The sequence below is a fragment of the Podarcis pityusensis genome (assembly GCF_964106645.2).
Source record: "Podarcis pityusensis genome assembly, chromosome: 6".
Classification (NCBI taxonomy): Eukaryota; Metazoa; Chordata; class Lepidosauria; order Squamata; family Lacertidae; genus Podarcis; species Podarcis pityusensis.
The window spans coordinates 13,609,686-13,634,302 of NC_138030.1; the positions used below are offsets into that span (position 1 = coordinate 13,609,686).

At 45.5% G+C, this 24,617-nt stretch overlaps 1 protein-coding gene across 1 annotated transcript in view; it reads right to left on the reverse strand.

Annotated features, from left to right (window-relative positions):
* The window catches only part of VAPB (VAMP associated protein B and C), a 50,408-nt gene that overhangs the window by 3,029 nt on the left and 22,762 nt on the right, over positions 1-24,617 (reverse strand). The window contains exons 2-5 of the mRNA XM_081011593.1: positions 22,076-22,228; positions 8,619-8,722; positions 3,174-3,254; positions 1,373-1,549 (exon numbers count right to left, since the gene is read on the reverse strand). Coding sequence (XP_080867719.1) covers positions 1,373-1,549; positions 3,174-3,254; positions 8,619-8,722; positions 22,076-22,228 — 515 coding nt within the window. The remainder of the gene's footprint in view (positions 1-1,372; positions 1,550-3,173; positions 3,255-8,618; positions 8,723-22,075; positions 22,229-24,617) is intronic.

The window sequence follows — 24,617 nt, forward strand, 5'->3', positions numbered from 1 at the left end:
GAACTGCAGTCAGCTCTAACCTCTGTTAATGCAAGTGCCAATTCTATAAGAAACCATGGGCAGCCAGGAGAAATTTGGACCAGAATGGAAGTGATGGGAAAAGACAGCACACAATCCTACAATCTGTTACTAACAGATTAACCATGGTTTAAAAAACCGCACATCTTCTAGTTAAGCTTGCTAGTTACTCATTTTGCCATCATTCACTACTGCGGTAGATTATATCCATTAACCAAATTCACAGATTCACTCAAATAATTTCTGCCCTGTTCTCTGGCCAAAAGGCACCTAGAGTGGCTAACAACTGTCCAATACACAACAACAGATCAGGGTAAAGTTAAAGGGACCCCTGACCGTTAGGTCCAGTCGTGACCGACTCTGGGGTTGCGGTGCTCATCTCACTTTACTGGCCGAGGGAGCCGGCGTACAGCTTCCGGGTCATGTGGCCAGCATGACTAAGCCGCTTCTGGCAAACCAGAGCAGTGCACAGAAACGCCGTTTACCTTCCCGCTGGAGCGGTACCTATTTATCTACTTGCACTTTGATGTGCTTTTGAACTGCTAGGTTGGCAGGAGCTGGGACCGAGCAACGGGAGCTCACCCCGTCGCGGGGATTCGAACCGCCGACCCTCTGATCGGCAAGTCCTAGGCTCTGTGGTTTAACCCACAGCGCCACCCGCATCCCTTAATAGATCAGGGTAAGGCCAGGTTAAAACAACAAAAAGCTATTGTTTGTTTTAAACCATGGCTTAATTGTGAACGTTCCTGCTGCTCACCTTCTCCCAATAAGCCATACCCCAGAACAAGTGTGGTATGGCTTATTGTGTGAACCCGGATTGTGGTTTATTTCAAACAAACCATGATCAGTAAACCAGAAGTAAGCCAAGGACAACGAACCTCGGCTTATTTCTGGCCTACCGCTTGTAGTTTGTTGGGAACAAACAAGCTATAGTATCCGATAGCACAAACCATACTGCATAACGCAGCACCCAACATAATTAATGACTTAAAACAAACTACTGTATGGGTTGTAATCTATGTAGGCTGCACCAGTGCAAGGATTTTCCTTGCGAGAGGCAAGATTCTGCCCCTCTCCTCCCCCCCCCCTGCATCTCTTCTTGGAGTTCCCCCAGCTCTGGCAGGGAAGGAGAGGGCAGAATTCTTGTTGCACAAGCAGGAATCCTTGTACTGGCCTCCACCAGCACAACAATTTAGCTGAATGCACCTCTGTTATTTAGGAGTGATGTGTGAACCAGCATGAAACAAATCCCCAGCTGTTATTAAATGCCCAACAAAAACACAACTATGCCAGGCAGTTTGCAATACACGCCAATACTTTAACTTTGTCCTAAGTGTCAATAGGTTGACCTTACCTTAAATTGTTTATTCTCCTCTCGTAACCTCTGAACTTCTAACTGAAGCCTCTTACATTCTTCCATTACTTTCTTAACTTCGCTGTCATCCAAAGAAGAACTTAATGATTTAGACATTACAGAAGATTCTGTCTTTGTTGCAGCTGTGGATATAATTTTATTTATTTCTACATCATGCTGTTGAGACAAAAACAACAACAACAGAAAGTTTGTTTTCATTTAGGGCACTTCAAATCCTATCATTTCTCTCTTTACAAAGCACTTAGGACAGCCAACAATCTCGGTCAGCCTTCCCCAACCTAGTACATTCCAGATGCTTTGGACTACAACTCCCATCAGTCCCTGGGAGCCGGAACGCTTTGCATACTGTATCTATGACTATTTTTTAAATCCCATTGCCCCAACTACTGTTCCCTCATCTCTGGGTTGCTAGATGGAGAGTTGTGCTTGTGTGTGAGACAGAGATGCCAACAGCCTCCTACAGATACCTATTCTACTTGAAGTCTTAATGTTAGTGCTTTAGTAAAAGGAGTATTAAGTTTCTAGGGATATTTGTAATCACTGCCCATTACAACTGCCCAGACTCCTTAATTATTCTCTCAATAGTTCCCAGCCTTCATTATTTTTCACATAGTACACAAAGACCCAAGTTCTAAATATGGGTTCCTCATTGCACCCATTTTGCAATGGGTGACAAGTGCGATTACAAACAGGGCCAAAAGATCTGAGCGACCAGCCAGGCACAAGGGTATTTAAGTGTTCAAAAAGCAAAGCCAGAAGTGTCCAGGAACACCTCTCAGATTGTTGGAAGTGTCCTGCACGCACCCTGTGTCAAGCTGGTGAGGTAGCCTATCTAGAAGGAAAACTATGAACCTAGACCTCCACTGCGTTGTGCGACATCTTCGGGAGAAGAAAAAACTAAGGAATAAACCCCACACAAATCCAGAGTGCAGCCCCTAAGGTAGTCGGATGGCATCTTGTATGCCTCTTTCCGGCAACTCCTGCAGCCAAGCTGGTGCTAAATGTATTGCTCTGCTTTCCTTTGGACCACATCAGCGACTTGTTCTCTGGGCAGCCCAGGACCTCCATACACACTGCCCAGGCTTGATGTCACTTCAGTGCTGCAAACGCAGCAAAAACAGCAGTTACCTAAACACACCCTTCCTTGGCAACTTGTGGAACGTTCTATTTCTTATCTGACACTGAAATTGCATCACAATCTGGAATACTAAGAGCAATGGCTAAAGCTACTATTTGCTGCCTAGTCTCCTGCCATTGCAACTTTTACGGATTAAAAGGGGAAAAGCAGAAACCTGGAATCCACAGTCTACTCTTATCGCAATATGCTGCAATTCCACCTTTTACATTGTTAGAGGACTAAGCGCCAGAAAAACCACCACCATATAGCTAAAGGCATGGCTGTGACTGCAGAATTGCAATGCACAATCCTATGTAAAGCACAGGTGCAGCTTTAGTAATGATGTGCCCATGACATGATTCTGGGTAAGAGAAGAAAAAGCAAGGGAACATACTGAAGAAAATCAGCCTCATCCACAGTAGATCGATCATGTTTAAATCAACTGTATTATAATCTACGAAAATATTTTAAGTTGACTATAAAAGTGCCTCTTTGCTGGGATGATTTGTTTTGAACATTTAATATAGTTTCTGAATAAACCACAGCCTTATGTTTGGGCCTTGAAATATATAGCTGGTTTAAGAATCTAGATATTTCAGACACTACACCTTTTACTTATAAGCAGCAGCCGTGCCAAGTACAGAAAGCAACAATTGCACTCACGGGTTTATCGTTTTCTGCCGGCAGCTCAAACACACATCTAAGTTTTGAATCCATGAGTTCCTCTGGCTTTGCTTCTTTCCACTAAAACACACAGAACGGAAGAAAAAGTTAATTTTAAAAGAATTAAGTCTTCTTCAGTACTATGCAGTTTGTTTCCCCGATGTCCCTCCAATGTCCAAGATACCTTCCAGAAGCAAAGTGAAACCCCCCTATTACATGGATCATTCGTAAAAAATAAATTTCCACCCCCACCCTGCTTGGGTGGCGAGCCGATTTGGGCTCGCCCGCAGAGGCTGATGGACCCTGATAGATTCCGTCAAGCCTTGCGGGACCTTGCTCCCCCTGGCGACTCATTGACTGAGCTTGTTGAGGGCTGGAATACCCAGCTCCTGGCAGCCATCGATGAGATCGCACCTAAGCGCCCTCTGCGACCCCGCAGAAACCGGGCTCCCTGGTTTACCGAGGAGCTTCGGAAAATGAAGCGGGACCTCAGACGGCTAGAGCGAGTATGGCGGGGTGCCCGTGACGGAGCCTCAAGAACATCTTATAGGGTTTTTATGAAAACCTATGAGATGGCAGTGAAGGCCGCTAAGAAGTCTTACTTCTCGGCCTCCATTGCATCCGCTAGCTCTCGCCCGGCGCAATTATTTAGTATAATTCGGTCTTTAACGTCCCTTGAAGGACAGCCAAATTTAAATAACAATCTGACACACAGCTGTGAGGCATTTGCGAGCTTTTTTGCGGAAAAGGTCCTGTTGCTCCGCCATGACCTCCCTGCCAATTTGGATACAATAAAGGAACTGGAGGCCCCTCGACTGTCCTCGGGTCCAGTATTGGACCACTTTGACCGGATATCTCCAGCCGATGTGGACAGATTCCTCCAAGCTGGAAAGCCCACCACCTGTCCTCTTGACCCGTGCCCGTCATGGCTGATTAGAGCGTGTCCAGACGAGGTGCGGGCCCCCCTGGGGGATATTATCAATTTGTCCCTTGGCACCGGGATATTCCCAGGGGAACTGAAGGAGGCAGTGGTGCGTCCGCTCTTAAAGAAAACATCATTAGATCCCTCAGATCTATCCAATTACCGCCCGGTCTCGAATCTTCCATTCCTGGGTAAGGTGATTGAGAGAGCGGTTGCTGAACAGCTTGGTAGGTTTCTGGATGAAACATCTGCTTTGGATCCATTCCAGTCCGGCTTCCGCGCTGGTCATGGGACCGAGACGGCTCTGGTCGCCCTAACAGATGATCTCCGCAGGCAGCTGGATCGAGGTGGGTCGGGGCTGCTGATTCTTCTAGATCTGTCAGCAGCCTTTGACATGGTCGATCACGAACTCCTGGACCACCGCCTTGCCGACGTGGGGATCCAGGGCACAGTCCTTCAATGGCTGCGCTCGTTTCTCTCTGGTCGGGGACAGAGGGTGGCGCTTGGGGGGGAATTGTCATCGCGCCACTCCTTGGTGTGTGGAGTGCCTCAGGGTGCGATTCTCTCCCCGATGCTTTTTAACATCTTTATGCGCCCCCTCGCCCAGCTTGTCCGGAGTTTTGGGCTGGGTTGCCATCAGTATGCTGATGACACCCAACTCTATCTGTTGATGGATGGCCATCCTGACTCGGCCCCAGACACACTGACCAGATGTCTGGAAGCTGTGGCTGGATGGTTACGTGGGAGCCGGTTGAAGTTAAATCCTTCGAAGACAGAGGTCCTCTGGCTGGGGCGGGACGATATGGGATTGAGGGGGCAACTCCCATCTCTTGCGGGGGTGCAATTAGTGCCAGCACCGTCCGTTAAGAGTTTGGGTGTAATCTTCGATACCTCCCTTTCTATGGAGGCGCAGATTACAGCTATAACAAAGGCGGCATTTTTTCATCTCCGCCAAGCTAAGCAGTTGGCCCCTTATCTCTCTCGCCCTGACCTAGCCACTGTGATCCATGCGACGGTCACCTCCAGACTGGATTATTGTAACTCGCTCTACGTGGGGCTGCCCTTGAGACTGACCCAGAAACTCCAGCGGGTGCAGAATGCCGCGGCGAGACTCCTTATGGGGTCTTCGCTGCGAGATCACATTCATCCGGTACTATACCAGCTGCACTGGCTCCCGGTGGAGTACAGGATCAGGTTTAAGGTGCTGGTTTTAACCTTTAAAGCCCTATACGGCCTAGGACCCTCGTACCTACGGGACCGCCTCTCCTGGTATGCCCCACAGAGAAACCTACGGTCTGCAAATAATAACATCCTCAAGGTCCCAGGCCTCAGAGAGGTTAGGCTGGCCTCAACTAGAGCCAGGGCCTTCTCGGCTGCGGCTCCAATCTGGTGGAATGCTCTGTCACAAGAGACTAGGGCCCTGCGGGACTTGACATCTTTCTGCAGGGCCTGCAAGACAGAGTTGTTCCGCCAGGCCTTTGATCAGGGCGCAGCCTGACTCCCTCCTCTGGCAACCTGCACAGAACTTTGCTTAATTGGTTGCCATCAATTTGATTTAATTAATTTTTATAATGAAATATTTTTAGATTGTGTGATTATTTGATTTTTTGATTATTTGATTGTTGTTAGCCGCCCTGAGCCCGGCTTCGGCTGGGGAGGGCGGGATATAAATAAAATTTATTATTATTATTATTATTAAATAAATAAGGAAAAGTCTATCTAGCATTCTGAAACACTTCTGAGAAAGTTTCAGAAGGGCCAATAACAGGCTTTAATGAATCTCCCAGCCATGACAAGCATGGTGTCATCTTCTGCTGAATGTGATGAACAGCCGGCGTTTCCCTCCGACTGCGACGCTGCAGAGATGGGCAAAGATAGCTGGGAAGTTGTGCAGGGACGCCTGCTATCTTTCCACTTGAAGAGACTTGACTATGAAGTGCCAAAGTGCCCCCTCCCCCACTCCCTAGGCCTTCTCTGCTTTGAAGCAGGAATGGTGGGGTGGTGTTGAATTAGAGCTGGCTGGCGCATGCCCACCGCTCCATGCAACTCTTTGCTGGCGGATTTGGGCAGGGAGAATCATGGAACTGCAGAGTTGGAAGGATCATCTAGTCCAGGGGTCAGCAAGGTTTATCTTGCCTGGGCCGGATCGGTCTCACAGAAATCCCTCCGTGGGCTGGATCAATCGCGTGCACGCCCACAATTTTCGGTGTCTGCACCTGCGCAGACACGGTTTTCAGTGCCGCGGAAGCGAGTCGCCGCGCCGGTTTAGCGCAGCGCGCTCCTTGGTTCGGGGGCGGCTTGTGGGCTGGTCAAACGACCTCCACGGGCTACTTCTGGCCCATGGGCCTTAGGTTGCTGACCCCTGATCTACTCCAACCCACTGCAATGCAGGAATACACAGCTGTCCCATACGGGGATTGAACCTGCAACCTTGCCCTTATCAGCACCATGTGCTAATGAGTTGAGCTATCCACTTGGATAAGAGGGATTTGCCTGGGGAGAAAGGGGTGAGGCTTGCTCCTACAGATTTTGGCTTGGCTTATTGGCAAACAGCGAGCGTTCGGATGGAACATTCACACAGTGTGCTCCCAGATGGCACAGGGCGAACTGCACAGGCTAGTTCTGCTTGCATAAGGTTTTGTTTCCCACGAGGAGCACATGCCATTGAACAAAAATGCAGTGGGACTGCTATAAGCTAGGCCAACTGGTTCCACCTATTGTGCTTGGCTGTGGGTTGCGTCCAATGTGCCCCAGAAGCAATCTGAACATCGCAAACTGCTGTTTGCTTCTGGTAAAGGGCAAAATCGTTCACAAATGCAAGCCCCTGGGATTAACCACAGCCTCCCACAGAGGTGGCACCCCCTAGATAGCAAGTTTGCAAATTAAAGAACAGGTAATGCTGACATTTTCAATTTGTGTGTGTGAGATAGGGTTATTAGGACGCTGGCAACTGCCGTCCAGATTATTTCAAATGACTTCTGCTCAATTCAAGGGGTATTTTGGTCTGTTGACCAGTTCTCATAAGCAATGTTCATTCAAAGTTCATGGTCAGGACCATACTTTAAGAGTTAAATATATTTTAATGCTACAAGCTGGGGTCAAAAGGACATGCTATTTATACAACTGATCCACATATTCTTGTTTTGGTTCCAAAAAACATTTTAGCTTTTTCAATGTAATTGGCGTTCTTTTTACAATCTTAGGCTTTGCTGCTTGTTTTTTGTATTTATACTGCTCTCCTGTTGCTATTAGAATATTTTGCAGCTGCTTTCGTGCTTTACAGATTGTGGATTTGTTGTTGGCAATTACATTATGAGTGAACATTATCGGTTGTATGCAATGAAGTTGCCCCATTATCACGAGGGGTTCCACTTGTGTAATGGAACTTCCCCTCCCTCTGATCTCCCCATGGCCTGCAACCTGCTTGGGAGAATTGGGGGAACCCACAGAACAGATGGGGGGGGGGTCAGCAACATGAGAAGAGGAAGTCCTGTTGCACAAGCAAGATATTCTTGCACTAACAGAATGACTTCGTTGGATAAACCCCTATGCTAATACGCCGTGAGCCACTTTCGGAGAGTTAATCCCTGAAAGGCCGTCCGTAAAGATTGAAATAAATAAACGTGCATAAATAAATTGTAGACTTGCTGCTGGGCAAGATTCATCTGTACTTTTCACAGCGATACCACCCAACTCTAGCAACAGATGCAAAATCCGTAGGTATTAACCGCAACCTAATATGGATAAGGGTACCCTGAATTTTCCAATGTGGCTCAGCCAGCCCTGCCTTCCTCTGTGGAGAATACGAAGCCACACCATTCCTACATTATGCTGTAAGGGTATGCTAGATGTGGGGGTGACATTAGTGCACTTGCGGTGTTCAAGCATGCCACAGGACCAACATTATTTACAAATCCCTCTTGCTGGTTCGGTTCATGCTGGAGATGTAAAATGTCCAGAAATGTTGGAAGCCGTGGGGGAAGCAGTGTTTTGTTTCTTCGTCTTTTAAGGAAGAAAAAACCTGGGATCTGTTTTTGCAAAATTTAAAAAAAGCACACCCCGCCCCCCAGAACAGATTTAGGGTATGCATGCGGGGACGAGAGGGGATGAAGTTCCATTGCAGCTGGGAAAATCCTTGCACCTAAATAACGTGTTAGCAGGATACAGCCCAAATATGCTTGCACAATCCAGTTGCCTAACTTGTTTTCCTGAAGTGAGTAAGTGAGCAAATAAGATTTCTCCTCAACAGACCTCTATGAATCTTGAGGCATCTGCACTCGCAGCAAGACTGCCAGTTCAATCAAAGGGATCCAGATTGTCTATTTCAATTTTCATTTCTTGAAGGTTGTCGTACTTCCATTCCACGCCCCGACCCCCTTTTATACCGCTAGGTGCTCCGCCGTGTCTCGCTATTACACCGTGCACTTTAAACAACTCGTTGGTTCTTGTTAAAAGGCTTTCTGCCATGTTATTCACGCAGAAGAAAAATGCAGCACCTTGATAAGCCATTTCTCAATACTCACTACTGCTTCCATGTCTGAAGTGTCGGGGGGTGCGAACATCGACTGAACCATGAACTTATGTTTACTTTTTTCATTAGGGTCGTAATCAAAAGGCTGTAGCATCACTGAAAAGAGAAATCATTGCCATTAGAACCGCAGCCATTTATTGCCACGTGTGAATCTTTGCTCGTTCCCAGAAGCAATTCCTGGCAGGGTCGATAGATGCAAGGAAGCTGGGAACACCACAACATTCGTTTCAGAAGCTTAACCTGAGTTGCACAATGAAAACCCTTGAGCTTTTTTTATAAGCTACAGAATTATGAAGACTTGTGCAGCGCAAGGGCATTTGCCATGACTGCTGAATGGGAGAAGGGAATGCGGTTAGAAATACATCCACTTTGTGTAGGAATGTTATTTCTTGGGTAGCGTTTACTCAAATTACCCCAATAAGCTATTGTTTGCAGAGACCAAGTTCTCACCTCTGAAAAATGGAAAGCTGTTACTTCTTTTTACAAACAGTTAAGACAGATGCTTCATGCATCCTCCCCTCAATGCATGGAGGGAAGAGCGCACAAATGCTTTGCTGCAAGGATAATCAAACAAATGTCCTCTCCTCTTCAATGAGCGCATGAGGGAATAGCAGGGACTCTCCTGTTGACTGCACCCCTCCCATAGCAACACACTTACAGGAGAGTCCTCCCTAGCAGCCAAAAGCAGTGCTTCTGTGTCCGCATCAAGGAAAAATTGGTGATTGTATGCGCCTCGAGTTCATACACAAAATGTCCTTATCTACCTGCAATTCCCAGGGTGACTATGTTGCATCCCTCCAGATGCTGCTAAACTATAACTCCCACAAGCCCCACCCAACATGGCCAATGTAGATTAGCTGCAGTTTATAGAGTTGTAGTTTATAGTGACCTAGACAGTCAAATGTTAGTCACCCCTGAAGAAAAGTAACTTCTTCAATTTCACATTTTTCACTATTATCACTTCTTTTCTCCCTTATAAATCCTGGTCTAATCCTCATTTCCACTTACAAGCATCCACGGATAATTACATCTGAGGGCATAATAGCTTTTCTGTTTGAGGTCTCCGGTAAAATTGTCTCCCCCCCCCCCCCCCCGCCAAAAAATCGGGAGGTCTTTGCAGTCGAACGTAAGCCTGGCTACCGGATTGTGTGTCGTTTCTGCTACAGTCAGGGCCAATGTGTAAAGCATTTGAGTTGTCAGGCATAAGCAATTCCTTTGCTGCCTGTTCCACCAGTTGTCACAACCCCAGGCATCTGGCACAAACCACGGCTAAGGGAATTCTACAGAACACCCAGAATGGAAAATGTAGGAACTTGTCCGTTCAGCGTGGTATGCTGAACTATGGCATAGTGTGCTGTCTGAACCCAGGCTCCTGGTTCATCTCTCCCCTCGCTAACCACAACCTGTGGCCCAGAACCTGCATGGTCAAGTCATGCTAGCAAGTCACAGCAAGGCTTACCATGTCCAGCAACCCATGATTTTCTACAGCAGCTTAGGGTTTTGCTACGTAAAAAGAATGTGCAGTAATGCAGCAAGGAAAAGCCAAAGCTAGGAAAGAGAACAAGGCCAAGTCTGCGCTACTATGTGAGGGGTGCACACATACTAAGTTGTTGCTAATAGCAACAGACTACGTTTTGTTTAAAGAAAAAAACAAAAACATGTTTTAAGAGTACAGAACATTCAGCTTTTCCAAAGCTGAATCTAGGGCTTGCAACAAGCATGTCGCAATGAGACGTTTGGCCAAGCCCTGCCTGAAAATCTATGCAATGTTCTATAGTCAAGGACACATTCCAGTTCAACGTGCCTTTTCCACTTCCTGCAGATCAGATATGCCGGCTCAGCTTATTAGACTTTGCACACCAGTCTCCACACAGCAAGCGGTATATAAACAGACGTGAGCCCATCGCCCAACTCCTGCTGCAAATCACCAGGCCCTAATCCACTTCTACTCTGATGCACCCATGACAGAGGGAAACCCCTGCTGCATTTCCCCGTGTTCTTGTACTGGAAGCATTCGAGAGATTTCCATGCCAACAGGAAGTGAGAAGAGATGCGTGGCTGCTGGGGCTCTATGCAGGGAAGAAGGACTGGGTAGAGGAAAGGAGCTATGCAGGGACAAAGTGTGGGGCAGCCCCGGCTTTAAGCAGCAGGGCAGTCATTTGCACCCATCCAAAGACGTCTTTTGAAAGCATAAGCTGGTTCCTCACGTTCTGCAATTTCACAGGGGGATCCCAAGATATGCAAGTCAGTAAGCTTTTGAGTTCTGAAGAATTCTTCGCAGGCGAAATCATAGGATTGTAGAGTTAGAAGGGACCCCCGAGAACGATCAAGTCCAGCTCCCTGCGATGCAGGAACATGCAGCTGTCCCTTACTGGGATCGCCCCTGCAACCATGGCATTATCAGCGCCACGTTCCAACCAAGTGAGCTTGCATGCTACTTCTAAGCAAGAGGTGGTCGGGGCTGCAGCACACAGTCCCAGTGATCTACTTGTTTTTATTATTGCTCGTTAGCTGCCCTGAGTCCGGCCTTGGCTAGGGGGGGCGGGGGCGGGGTATAAATAAAAATTATTATTACAGTGGTGCCTCGCAGGACGAAATTAATGCGTTCCGCGAGTCTCTTCGTCTTGCGGTTTTTTCGTCTTGTGAAGCACGGCTATTAGCGGCTTAGCGGCTATTAACGGCTTAGCGGCTTTAAGAAAAAGGAAACAAACTTGTAAGAACTCGCAAGACGTTTCGTCTTGCGAAGCAAGCTCATAGGGAAATTCGTCTTGTGGAACGACTCAAAAAACGCAAAACCCTTTTGTCTAGCGAGTTTTTCGTCTTGCAGGGCACCACTGTATTATTACTCTAGCATCCTTGGCAATGCCGTGGTTCAGGCTGGGGTGCCCTTTAAGGACTTTGGCACCATCGCCTTGCATGGCTTATCAGGACTGAAAGTGGCTTTCCTTGGATTTCTCCTAGTCAAGAGGAGATCAAAGCAGAGGACCACAAACAGACTGAGAGGGACTGTCGAATTTCGCCAGTTGTAGCAACATCCTAAGTAGTTTTTAAAAAGCAGGTATTTAAACATTTATCTACCCCCCCCCCCAATCCAGTTTAACCAAAGCAGCAGAACCAGTAAAATCTATAACTGTTAGCGAAACCTGGAAACTGAAGGGCCAGGGTAAATAAAACAGGTTGCCACCAGATGCTGGGGTGGGGGTGGGGGAGAGAGACGTTTGGTGCCAGGTGATTCTCTGGGGTGTCCCAGCCTGAAAAGGCTCTTCTATTCAAGGAGACCTGTCTGCAATCATCCTTGTCAGCACTCAAGGAATCCAATGAGGACCGAGCGTAAGGGTGTGAGAAACAGAAAAAAACAGGAAGTGGGGAGGGAGCTTCCTGGAGTGCCCTGAATGGTTGGCTGGCACCCTGGCCAGAAGGACTCCACACTGAATTTGTTTTTTACTGCAGGTTCCACTTGTATTCTGTCATTCTGGAATCCAAAGGCTCCCATGGTCTTCTGAAGACCCCACCCTTCCTTGCATCAGGGGAACTTGAGAAGAGACAATTATAGCAAGAGCAGCGCAGCGAAACACTCTGAAAGGGAAAAAGGGCTGAGTTAAGCAATTCCATGACAAATCACAAGAGCGTGCACGACGGATGTGCTGACAGTGCTGTTAATACACCAGCCATTTCCTAAGAAACTGAAGTGCAGGCATGCAACGGACTCCAGAGTCCCAACAGATAGGGATTCTCTCCTGGGCAATTTGCATTCCAGTTAAGGATAGCTTTAAGGGAGCGAAGAAGAGCAAGCTGCATTTCTAAGCTGTATCGTCTAAAATTTATTGCATGATTTCTGCTGCTAACCATCGTGATGCTAAGGAACCCTAGTGCGTGTCAGCTGACACTGAGGACAGAAATGAGGAGATCACACGCGAGCCCCGTGATGACTCAGTAAGGGGGACTCAGACCTTGGGGCAGCATCCAAATAACACGCCCTGTCCATGCAAGGTTTGATGTTTATGTAATAATAATAATAAATAATAATAATAATAATAATAATAATAATAATAATAATAATAATTTATAATTTACACCCCACCCATCTGGCTGGGTTTCCCCAGCCACTCTGGGCGGCTTCCAACAGAATATTAAAATACAATAACCTTTTAAACATTAAAAGCTTCCCTAAACAGGGGTGCCTTCAGATGTCTTCTAAAAGTCTGGTACAGTAGTTGTTTTTCTCTTTGACATCTGGTGGGAGGGCGTTCCACAGGGCAGGTGCCACTACCAAGAAGGCCCTCTGCCTGGTTCCCTGTAACTTGGCTTCTCGCAGTGAGGGAACCGCCAGAAGGCCCTCGGCGCTGGACCTCAGTGTCCGGGTAGAACGATGGGGGTGGAGACACTCCTTCAGGTATTCTGGACCGAGGCCGTGCAACAGAACTCCCGCCCCAGCAGGTCCTGAGCCCTCCTCAAATCTGCTCCAAAGGGTTGAGGGAACCTCTAGAAAAGATTTAGGGAATGCATGGATGGGAAGGATGGGGACAAATTCCATTGCACAAGCATAAATCCTGACAAGATACATTAGTTGGATGTCACCCTTACTTCTCCCTATTCGTGGCTAACGTTTATTCTATTTCTTAATCACCCTTCAACCAAAGAGCCCAGCACAATAAAAGTTAAAGCAAGAGTAAATCAAATAAATGCTTATAAATCACCATAGGTAAAGGTAAAGGGACCCCTGACCATTAGGTCCAGTCGTGACCGACTCTGGGGTTGCGGCACTCATCTTGCTTTATTGGCCGAGGGAGCCGGCGTGCAGCTTCTGGGTCATGTGGCCAGCATGACTAAGCAGCTTCTGGCGAACCAGAGCAGCGCATGTAAACACCGTTTACCTTCCCGCCAGAGCGGTACCTATTTATCTACTTGAACTTTGACGTGCTTTCGAACTGCTAGGTTGGCAGGAGCTGGGGCTGAGCAACGGGAGCTCACCCCATCGTGGGGATTCGAACTGCCGACCTTCTGATCAGCAAATCCTAGGCTCACAGCGCCACCCACATCCCTATAAATCACCATAAACATCTATAAAATATCAGAACCTTCAAAATACAGAAATAACAGCTGCTGCTTGGAAAATCTGTCAGTAGAGCATGAGACTCCTAATCTCTGAGTTGTGGGTTCGAGCCCCACATTGGGGAACAAATTCCTGCATTGCAGGGAGTTGGAGTAGATGGCCCCCTAGATGGACCCTTCCAGCTCTATGATTCGATGATCAAAACAGTGAAACCGCAAGCAGTAACGGCCTGCGTACAATATTCGGCTTGCCAGTTGTATGGCAAGCTGACATCTGATCAACCTGACATTAAGATGGATTCTGGTTTCAGCCACTCCAGATGCACACAGTTCCTTGCATGCTAAATGCTTAACTGAGCTCCTGCCATGGGGTAACACTCCCCTTCCTCTGTTATTTAGGAACAGATATTTCCATGCTAGACCTAACTGTTAAGCCATTACATTAGAACTCCTATGCTAACTTACGGTGAGGACTGACCATAGTTTGCCCTTTAATCCTGGGTCTGAAGCCATTACCTTTCGTCATGTCCTGTTCCCTTATTGTGTTTATCCTCGATTAAGCAACTGCGAGCGGTATCTTGCTGCAGTTTTGTGCAGGCAAGAGTCTCTCTATACAGTGGTACCTTGGGTTAAGAACTTAATTCGTTCTGGAGGGCCGTTCTTAACCTGAAACTGTTCTTAACCTGAGGTACCACTTTAGCTAATTGGGCCTCCTGCTGCCCCCCGCGATTTCTGTTCTCATCCTGAAGCAAAGTTCTTAACCCGAGGTACTATTTCTGGGTTAGCGGAGTCTGTAACCTGAAGCGCCTGTAACCCGAGGTACATGCAAGCTCCTGACAGATCTCTAGAGGTTGTTCCTTAATAAAAACAAGCGCTCTCCTTGGAGTCTTTTATCACTATCTGTAAGGAGATATGCAACGGATAACACCCTGTCGTGTTGTGACATAATCTCCAACACTGCTGACAGCACTGAGGTTTGCCCCATTCCTGTCTGCTGATCTGCACAGAGGCATTCTCGATAGCTGCTCCAGTTATGGAACTCCCTTCCCTTGGAATCTCACCAGAGCCTAGGCAACTTCATGCAGTGCTGTTAAAAAAATAATAATAAAGTCTTCTTCTGGGCTGGCTCTTGGTGGCTCTGGTCCAGCTGGGAGAAGGGTGGAGGCAGTAGCTGGAATCCGGTATTCAGAAGAGCTTTCAATTAGATGCTTTGTCATCCCAAGTTTATTTTATGGTCTTAGCTACGAGCCCTCGGGGGCTGTGCAAGACAAAAAGTAAACAAGTATTAATTAAAGCACGCTTTGCAGAAGGCCGTGCGCGAAATTAAGACCACATGCTCCCAAGGACACTAGAAATAAGCTGATTAAAGGTGCAGCACAGGTGGGAGATATGGGGAGCTACAAAGCAGAATTAAACCAGCAAACACCAGGAGGAGAGATGGAAGCGGCCGTGCTAGCTTTGAGGGGTATAGCCGCCCTTTGCTTGGTTGAAAGTGTATTGATTATCCTTGCATCCTGCAGCTTCAGTCCTGGAAATGGACTCTTTTAAGTGCATTACTGATTCAGCCAGCTAACAATTAAATGCCACGTCATTCTGTGAAAGACAAAGCACGCGAAACCACCCCCACCCCCTTCACTTGTGGCAGAACCGAGAACTCCCATGTGAAAAACCTGACAAGGCGGCTGAAACTCTGGTTTCTTAGGCCTTCCTCCATTAACACATGTGCAATTGAAGGAGGAAGGTTCAGAACAGGGGTGGGAACATATTTTTTTTCTGCCAGAGGGCCATCATTTCCTTCCGGTTATTTTTCGGGGGAGTGGGTCACATGGCCAGTGGGGAGCAGGAAAAAAGGAAGGGGAAAATGGGACAGCAATGGATATGAATTTTACCTTTGTGCAATAAGCTAGTTTACAATCCCCCACAAACCACCTCTTTATCCTCTATCAAAGCAAGCAAGAAGTATATAAATATAAGCCCCATCCTGTCCTGTCCCCTTTATAAAGACTTGAGGAATGAGATCATCACCCCACTCCTACTCACCATCACAGGCCGCCCATCTGCGGCCACATTGTTCTTTCTGTTATCAGATCAAAATGATCAGATAACAGCAAAGGTTGCTAGGTTTATCGAGGGTGCAATGAGATTAAGGGCCACTATCTGAACGATAGTCTTGATCATTTGATTGTCCTTTATATCCATTGTTGTCTTTTTAATTGCATATATTGCTTGTTTTATGTTGCTATGGCCATTGGCTAATGCAAATAAAGTTGGGGGGGGGGAATATGAGCCCCAAGGTGCAAAACTGCCACTGAGAATATATACCCAAATGACAGCGGAAATGAGGTGACACTGTCTCTTCCAAGCATGCTTTTTTGAGGGGTGGGGGGTCCTAAATTGAGTGACAACTGGATGACAAAGAACACAAATAATGGCCTATCCAATGCCATCAGGTGCTGATGGTAGTCTGGAACACACTGAGGATCGCCTGCCGAATCAAGTTGTCTTAAGACACTACTTTTAATTTATATAATATGGCTCCTATTTTTAATTTCTGTGTAAACTTGCAGTCATATATAATGGAGATGGAAACACTCAAACTACAGTACATGAGAGCTCTGGGTTACCTGCCTGGTGGAGGCCCAAAGGCATTTACCCACAATAAATTTTCCACTGCTCTATTTTGCTGGGAATTTTTTTAAAAAATTGGGTGCCAATCACAAATTTGGCATTAGGCAAACTTGGCAGCTTTACATTTTTAGTTTTGTTTACTAAATGCAAGTAAATCTGACACGATAAATTAGATCAGAAAGTTTTCTGAGGCAAATTGTGCTATGGAAATTAGCCTAACTTGCATAGGAAATTTTCCAATTCAAAATTTTCTGGAAAGCCCACATCACTGCCGTAGGGAACAGATTATAAACGCTCAAATCTGCTGAAGTTTTAACGAGTTTCCACTAAGCAGAGAAACAGTCTGCCACCAGCATTTGGGAACTGGTGGTAGGAACAGAGCAGGGGTAAGAAACCTATGGCCCTCCTCTAGGGACTTCCGGGGTGGCGCCACCGACAATGGCGGATTCCCTCTGAACTGGAGGGACCAGCTCCACGGGAATTGGGTCTTTTCCGCTACGGCGAAGCAGGGACCCTTTCAAAAATCACAGGCGGATGAAGCCTGTGACCATGGGACTCAGCGGGCACCCTTAGCGCCCCCCCAACCTGCAAACGAACCCACTAACGGGCTCCGAAGCGAAGAGGGGGAAGTGGCGCGGTGCTGAGAGTCAACTGCTTCTTCCGTGGAGCGAAGCCGCACAGCCGTTGCCGGAGAGCGCTGCCTTTTTCCTGGGACAATTTGGCTTCTAAAATAATCACCCGTGAGTACCTAAACTCGGACAATTGGACTTTAAATAAGGACTTGCGAGCAGAAAGGAAAATTGGACTTAAAAGTTTACCTCAATTTGGCACTGAAACGGGAAGGTCTAAACAGGAAGTCAGCCTTCCGTTTCTTTGTAGATAGATTAAAGCAAAGACATGGCAAACTAGAGCTCAGAAAATCGCCTGTAAAAGATTAACTTTCATCATTTAAAATTGTTGAACCCTCTTCGGAAACAGGAGAAGAGGGGGGATTTTTTCGGACTGTTTAAACCTGCAGAAGTGAGGGTAAAGTAAAGTAACTTTCCACCGTCCTGATCCTGGAGCGGGGTGTTAGGACTGACGTTTTTTGAAGCTCATTGACCAGAGACAACGTTTTTGACAGATAGCTATAAGAAGAGAAACATTGATTCCATTGTTCCCCTTCGCTTTTTAAAGGAACAAATATTGACAAGATATCTGAAAAAGGAAACTTTGTTGCTAGACTTGTTTTTAAAAGAAAGAACATGTATTCAGAAGCTCTGTTGTGTGCTTTCTATAAAACAAATGCCCTACTGGAACAGTTACATGAGAAGACGAATTTGATGACTGATTTGATCAGAAATTTTAAACAGGCAGTGGGAAAATATATGGAGCCCACCCAGGAATTAAATCAGGAGTGTGCCCTGACAGAACAGATGAGGGAAGAGGATGTTGCTGAATCTTGGGCGCCAGAGATGGAGGGAGCTGTGGCCCAACAGGAACATGAGCTTTTGGATTTGACAAATGAACTTGGAAAAAGCCAGATTTGGAAAGAAAAAGTTTGGTTTGGTTTGGAAATGGGGGGCTGGATAGACCCCCCTATGCAGGGATGTTTAAACTTTTCAAGTCTGGCAATGGGCCGTGAGATGTTTGGGGTTGTGGGGGCTCCTAATTTTGGTGGGATTTTGAAACATGTTCTTAAATACCACATGGAGTTTAGTGTGGATTATGGAAAAGGGGCTGATCTGTCGAGAAGGGTCAAAAACATTGTTAAGCTGGAGTTCCCACGAGTGAAACGAGCAGGAGACAAGGGAAAATACAGTTATAAATATGAAGAAGAGCTGCGGAAGGGACATGGAAGAGACTTAAGGGCCTCAGATACAAGGTTACCAGGTTAATGCGCTAGATCGATGGGATAAAAGGACTGACAAAACCCGGGACCAGGAGGAAGGGACACTGGATGAAGATTGGATTGTTTTTATTTCTTTTTTACTACTAGGATTGTTTTATAAAATTGATGAATGTTAGAAAAATGTTGGAATGAAATTACTTGGCTTTAGTAAAAATGTGTAAAGAATTACGTAAGAATATTATGGTTATGAGAAGTTGGTAAAAATAAGATTTAAGTTTTAAGTTTTAAGGTTTTTATAGTAAGATAAGATTAAAATAGTTTAAGGTAATGTAATGACAGAATATTATGAAATATGGAAAGGATTTGCTGCGACAATTAACAACTAGGATACAAAAAAAGGGAGGAGGAGGAGGAGGTCAAAGAAAGAAGGTAATGACAGTTGAGGATTTGAGAATACAGTGGTGCCTCGCAAGACGAAAAGAATCCGTTCCGCGAGTCTCTTCATCTTGCGGTTTTTTTCGTCTTGCGAAGCAAGCCCGTTAGCGGTTTAGCGGATTAGCGCTATTAGCAGCTTAGCGGGCTTAGCGGATCAGCTGATAAGCGGCTTAGTGGCTTAACGGATCAGCTGTTAAGCGGCTTAGCGGATCAGCTGTTAAGCGGCTTAGCGGATCAGCTGATAAGCGGCTTAGCGGCTTGGGAAAAAGGGGAGGAAAAGGAAAAAAACCCCGCAGGAACTCGCAAGACATTTTCGTCTTGCGAAGCAAGCCCATAGGAAATTCGTTTTGCGAAGCACCTCCAAAACGGAAAACCCTTTCGTCTAGCGGGTTTTCCGTCTTGCGAGGCATTCGTCTTGCGGGGCACCACTGTAATGGATTTGTTTTTAAATGTTTGTGGTGTATTTTTGTTTTTTTGAATTTGTATTGTTTGATGTGGTTTGTTTTTTTTCTTTGCTCTTTCTTTTTTCTTTCTCTACTTTGTTCTTTTTTGTAATTTAAAAAAAAATTCCAATAAATATCATTAAAAAAAAAAAAAAAGAAACCTGTGGCCCTCCAGATGTTGTTGGGCTCATATTCCAGCATTTCATGGGGCTGGACTAGATGACCCTTGGGGTCACTCCCAACTCTACAATTCTATGATTCCATCTCCCTATCAGCCTAAAATGGCTAATTGTCTGGGATGAAGGGAGCTGCAGTTCATCATCAACATCATCAAAAGAGTAATAGATTCTCTATTCCTGAAGTAGACAAAAGGACTGGAAATGTTCAGGGGGAGGGGAGTTTCTTTGTTTCCTCCCTCCCAGGCGCCCCCCATTTTTACAACGGAAAAGGGGAGAAAATCTGAGGGAACATCGAAGAACATCCTATGGAAAGGTCTTCTCCTTTGGAATGAGTGAAATGCCTTTGCTAGACAAGGTCTTACTCTTCCAAAATGTTCAGTATGAAAATTGTTGTGCAAGACAATCTACTGTATCAGAGGATAATTTCTGTGTAAACTTGCAGTCATATATGATGTTCAAAATCGTGTGTGTGTGTGTAATTTGCATTTAGAGGAGGTTGGCATCTTTATGACAGGAGTACAAGCTGTTGTGAATTGCTGCTTTCCTTGTTCTGGTGACCTCTGATCTAGGCCCCATCTAAAGCATACATTTAAAACAGTATTATACCACATTTAACAGTTATGGATTCCCTCAAATAATCCTAGGAAATCTAGTTTAAGGGGAATAGCCACCTCCTTTCAACTCCCAGCACTACAAAATCCCCACAGTTCCATGGCAAGAGGGATTGCCTGTTAAAACCACTCTGGAAGTGGTTGGAGGTATAAGAAAAATCTGCTATCCTTCTGACCAAATACCTCCCTCCCCCACATACCTTTCTAGAAGGCATTTATACTTTTGAGGTTGCAATCCTATCTGGGAGTTAAGTCCACAAAACACAACACACATTATTTCTGCATAAGATTGCTCAGTAAATTCCATAAATACAGTAGAATTCTACAGATACCATCTAAGTCTCCTTCGGCCAAAAACAGTTGTATTTGTTAGTGATATTCACAATGCAGCTATCAGCCAGGTTTAAACAAGCATTCAGGTGAAGCCTTCCCTTTCAATAGAGAAACAGCCAACATGGCTTAAAGGTGGTCATCACAGTCTGACAGGCAATGCTTGCTGAAAGGTACATTACCCAGGAGACAAACAGACCTAGTTTAAAACTCAGGTTTAAAAGCTGCCTATTTTATGCACTGGGTAGTAAGGAGTTTTACAATTTCAAAGAAAAAATAAATAACCTTTTTTTGCAGCCAATCAGAGTAATACCCACAGCTGAAGAGAAAGACTCTGCATGCATTTGTTTGTAAGAACAGTACAAAATAAGGTTCTAGTTGCAATCAGATCTTAGCGCACCAAGGAACTAGTGGCAATTCTCGTGCATATAAAAGTGTAGCTGAAGAGCACATTTTCAATAGAGCTGATGGTTTAATTAAGGCAGACATTAACCAAATTGATTTAGTATTTCCATCTGTCCTATTGAGCATCTGAAGTCTACAGACTTAGCATGCTTAAAAGGTCATATATATCTATACTTGCTTTATTCTACAAGTTAAACTGCTCTTGAAATCAACTGATAACGGTTAAGAGATGAACAGGCCTGTATTAAGCTAACAGCACAAACCTGCCAAAAACCAGGCACTTTTAAATCCCCCTGAAATCAAGGAGATTAATTTAAGCATGTGTTTAATCTTCCACTCAAGTCCCTACTAAGTTCACCTACTCCCAACTATTTATTGCACAGCAGCAAACTATTGTTTTAATATAGCTACCATCTGAAGCCATGGTTTGTTGTTGACTTACAAACCATGGCCTTCTAAAACTGCGGCATGGCATCGCTTGAGAACCTGACACCCTTTCTTAAACAGTTTGGACACTCTGTCCTGTCCCTGGAAGGCTAACACGCTACAAGGGAATGAGACAAGAACAGCTGGAAAACAAAACAAACTTTCCATGCTGAAGGTTCCAGGTTCAATCTGTTATCTCCAGTTAACAGGATCACATAGGAAGTGATACGGAAAACCTCTTTCTGAGACCCTGTAGAGCTGCTACAGTATGAGCAGATAGAAGCTTGACTGTCAGACAGCTTTATGTACCGTATTTTCTGGCGTTTAAGATGACTGGGTGTATAAGACGACCCCCCAACTTTTCCAGTTAAAATATAGTGTTTGGGATATACTCGCTGTATAAGACTACCCCTCTTCCAACACACACCAAATAAAAATTTAAAAAACCAGTCTCCAGTCCGTCTCAGAAATCCGCTCCACTTTCCAGTGGCCGGGGGCTTCTGGGGCCAATTTTCAAGTGTATTTCTGCTTTATCTAGAGAGCTTGGTGTCCTCTGATTTAATTTGCTGTCATTTTATCCTTTGGTGGAGAGTTGCTGCAGGAGCTGCTGCTGTAGTCGGCGTATAAGACAACCCCCAACTTTTGAAAAGATTTTCCTGGGTTAAAAAGTAGTCTTATACGCCAGAAAATACAATATTCACCATTTGCTACTGAGTCCTCCTCATTTGCTAACTGAACCATTATTTTTCTATAATAATTATCTTTTTGTACCTCACTGTTTTCATTTAAGTTTTTATTCTTTATTGGTTTTGCACAGTATTTGTAGTTCAGCAGATTTGCTCTAAATCATTTTAAAATTAATGATCGAAAATGGATTGCCTGCTTTGTAAAGTTCATTTTTCATTATCCCTTAATGAATCGCTTCATAAATGAAACGACATAATTAATAAAAAACAGAGCTTTTACTTAACATCTCTCCCTTTCTCTGCTTGCTGTCCTACTATACCAGGAGGCAAAGCAAGCACACCTGGGGAAATGGATGGGGTTCTTAAAATAAGAGATCACCGTGCTCATTGCAATGTTGGGGCTGTTATGTCAGAATAACTTACCAGACACATTAATTGACGTTCCTGCATCTATAATCCCACTGTTGGGTCTTACGCAGTATCTGCGTGGTGCTGTGGTCTTCACCTTGAAGCACACATTTCTGTCTGTAGGGTTGCCAAGTTTCAGGTTCGTGGTGACGACGTCTGTGAATGGGCCTGCGGGACGAAACAAAGGACAAGTCAAAATATTTTTCAAATATTTCAGAAAGTACCTTGGGCTTTTCTATTCCTACAGATGTGTGCACCTACCAGGAGGCTAGAGCTCAGAGTTCGAAATTAGCCAGGTGCCAATAACATTTTGAACCTGGCTATCACCTACCTGCGACCAAGTGAAGGTGCCCAGACTCCACGATGGCGCCTGACATCTCCACCATCTGGAGGTCTATGGATCTTGACCATTTTCACACACTAGCAACACTTCCTTGTAGAATTCTATTTGTTATGTTTTACCAGCAGTGAGAGATTTTACTTTCTTGGGCTCCATGATCACTGCAGATGGTGACAGCAGTCACAAAATTAAAAGATGCCTGCTTCTTGGGAGAAAAGCAATGACAAACCTAGACAGCACCTTAAAAAGCAGAGACATCACCTTGCCAACAAAGGTCCGTATAGTTAAAGCTATGGTTTTCCCAGTAGTGATGTATGGAAGTGAGAGCTGGACCATAAAGAAGGCTGATCGCCGAAGAATTGATGCTTTTGAATTCTGGTGGTGGGGAAAATCTTGAGAGTCCCATGGACTGCAAGAAGATTCAACCTATCCATTCTGAAGGAAATCAGCCCTGAGTACTCACTGGAAGGACAGATCCTGAAGCTGAGGCTCCAATACTTTGGCCACCTCATAAGAAGAGAAGACTCCCTGGAAAAGACCCTGATGTTGGGAAAGATGGAGGGCACAAGAGAAGGGGACGACAGAGGACAAGATTGTTGGACAGTGTTCTCGAAGCTACCAGCATGAGTTTGACCAAACTGCAGGAGGCAATGGAAGACAGGAGGGCCTGGCATGCTCTGGTCCATGGGGTCACGAAGAGTCGGACACGACTAAACAACAACAACCAGCACAATCAGAATGAATTTCAGGAAACAAACAACAACAAAAAAGACTTTCAAACCGTCTGGCCCAAAAATGGCAACTAGGCATTCCGTTTTGGAGGCTGCAACCCTGGTTTAAGGAGCTTATAAATCTGAGCTTCTAACACTGCCTCCTGTGTGCTGGGACCCCATGACAGACATACAAGAGGCAAGCCAAGTTATCATTCCTTCTATTTTTGTGGTTCAGACTGTGTGTGGCACTACTGACAGTAAGAGCTGTTCGACAGTGGAATTTGCTGCCAAGGAGTGTGGTGGAGTCTCCTTCTTTGGAGGTCTTTAAGCAGAGGCTTGACAACCATATGTCAGGAGTGCTCTGATGGTGTTTCCTGCTTGGCAGGGGGTTGGACTCGATGGCCCTTGTGGTCTCTTCCAACTCTATGATTCTATGATTCTACTTAGGTTGCCAAAATAGCACAAAGGTCTGCACGATCCAACATTTGCAGAGCTATTTTTTTAAAAGAAAGAAAAAACCCTACGGCAGGGGAGGAGGGCCAAAAAGACTAGAAAGGACTGAGCATGCAATATGTGGTATAGAATAATGGTTGGAGGAAACCAGGGACGTGGTGGGGAGAGGGTGGAATTGAGTGACCTGAACCTGTACCAAAACACTCTGCAGCACAGCGTTTTGTTGCAGGCTCCCCAGTTGCTGACCCCCTCCCGAACTGTAAAATGGGGATGAGGCCAGGGCACAGGCACATTTCTAGCTGCCACCCCAGTGAATTAATAGCTAAGCTGACCTCTGGCCCCATAACTTCCTGGCTCACAACCCTTGCTCTTTACTGTGCGGCACCAGCACTTGATTCCATTTGTGTATTGCTCCGGCAAATGTTTTCTAGAGCTGCGTTTAGACGTATGAGGTTCCCAACTTTAAATAGCAGGGTATGCAAAGCCTTGTTAGCACCAGTTATAAATAGCCCCCAAGTAAACTATATTATAACTCAGCTTGCAGATTCTCCAAGTTTCTAAATGGGATGTTGCTATTATGGGCAGATATGAAAGGTCAGGAGTTAATTACTTCTCTGGTCAATAGCTGAAGGAAGCTGCCAGAGGATAAAATTTCAGGTATGACTTCTGACTGCAGTTTAGATTTTTATGAGTTCCCTTCTAGCCTAGAACTGTTTTGGTTTATTTTATTTCATTTTTGTGCTTCCTTATGAGAAGATGCACAAAATTTGCACCAGACCACCGCAAGTTCATCTTACGTACAGTGTTACCTCGGGTTAAGTACTTACTTAGTTCTGGAGGTCCGTTCTTAAGCTGAAACTGTTCTTAACCTGAAGCACCACTTTAGCTAATGGGGCCTCCCGCTGCCGCCGGAGCCCGATTTCTGTTCTCATCCTGAAGCAAAGTTCTTAACCTGAAGTACTATTTCTGAGTTAGCAGAGTCTGTAACCTGAAGCGTATGTAACCCAAGTACCACTGTACTGTAAAAAAACCAAAGCAACACAAAAAACCC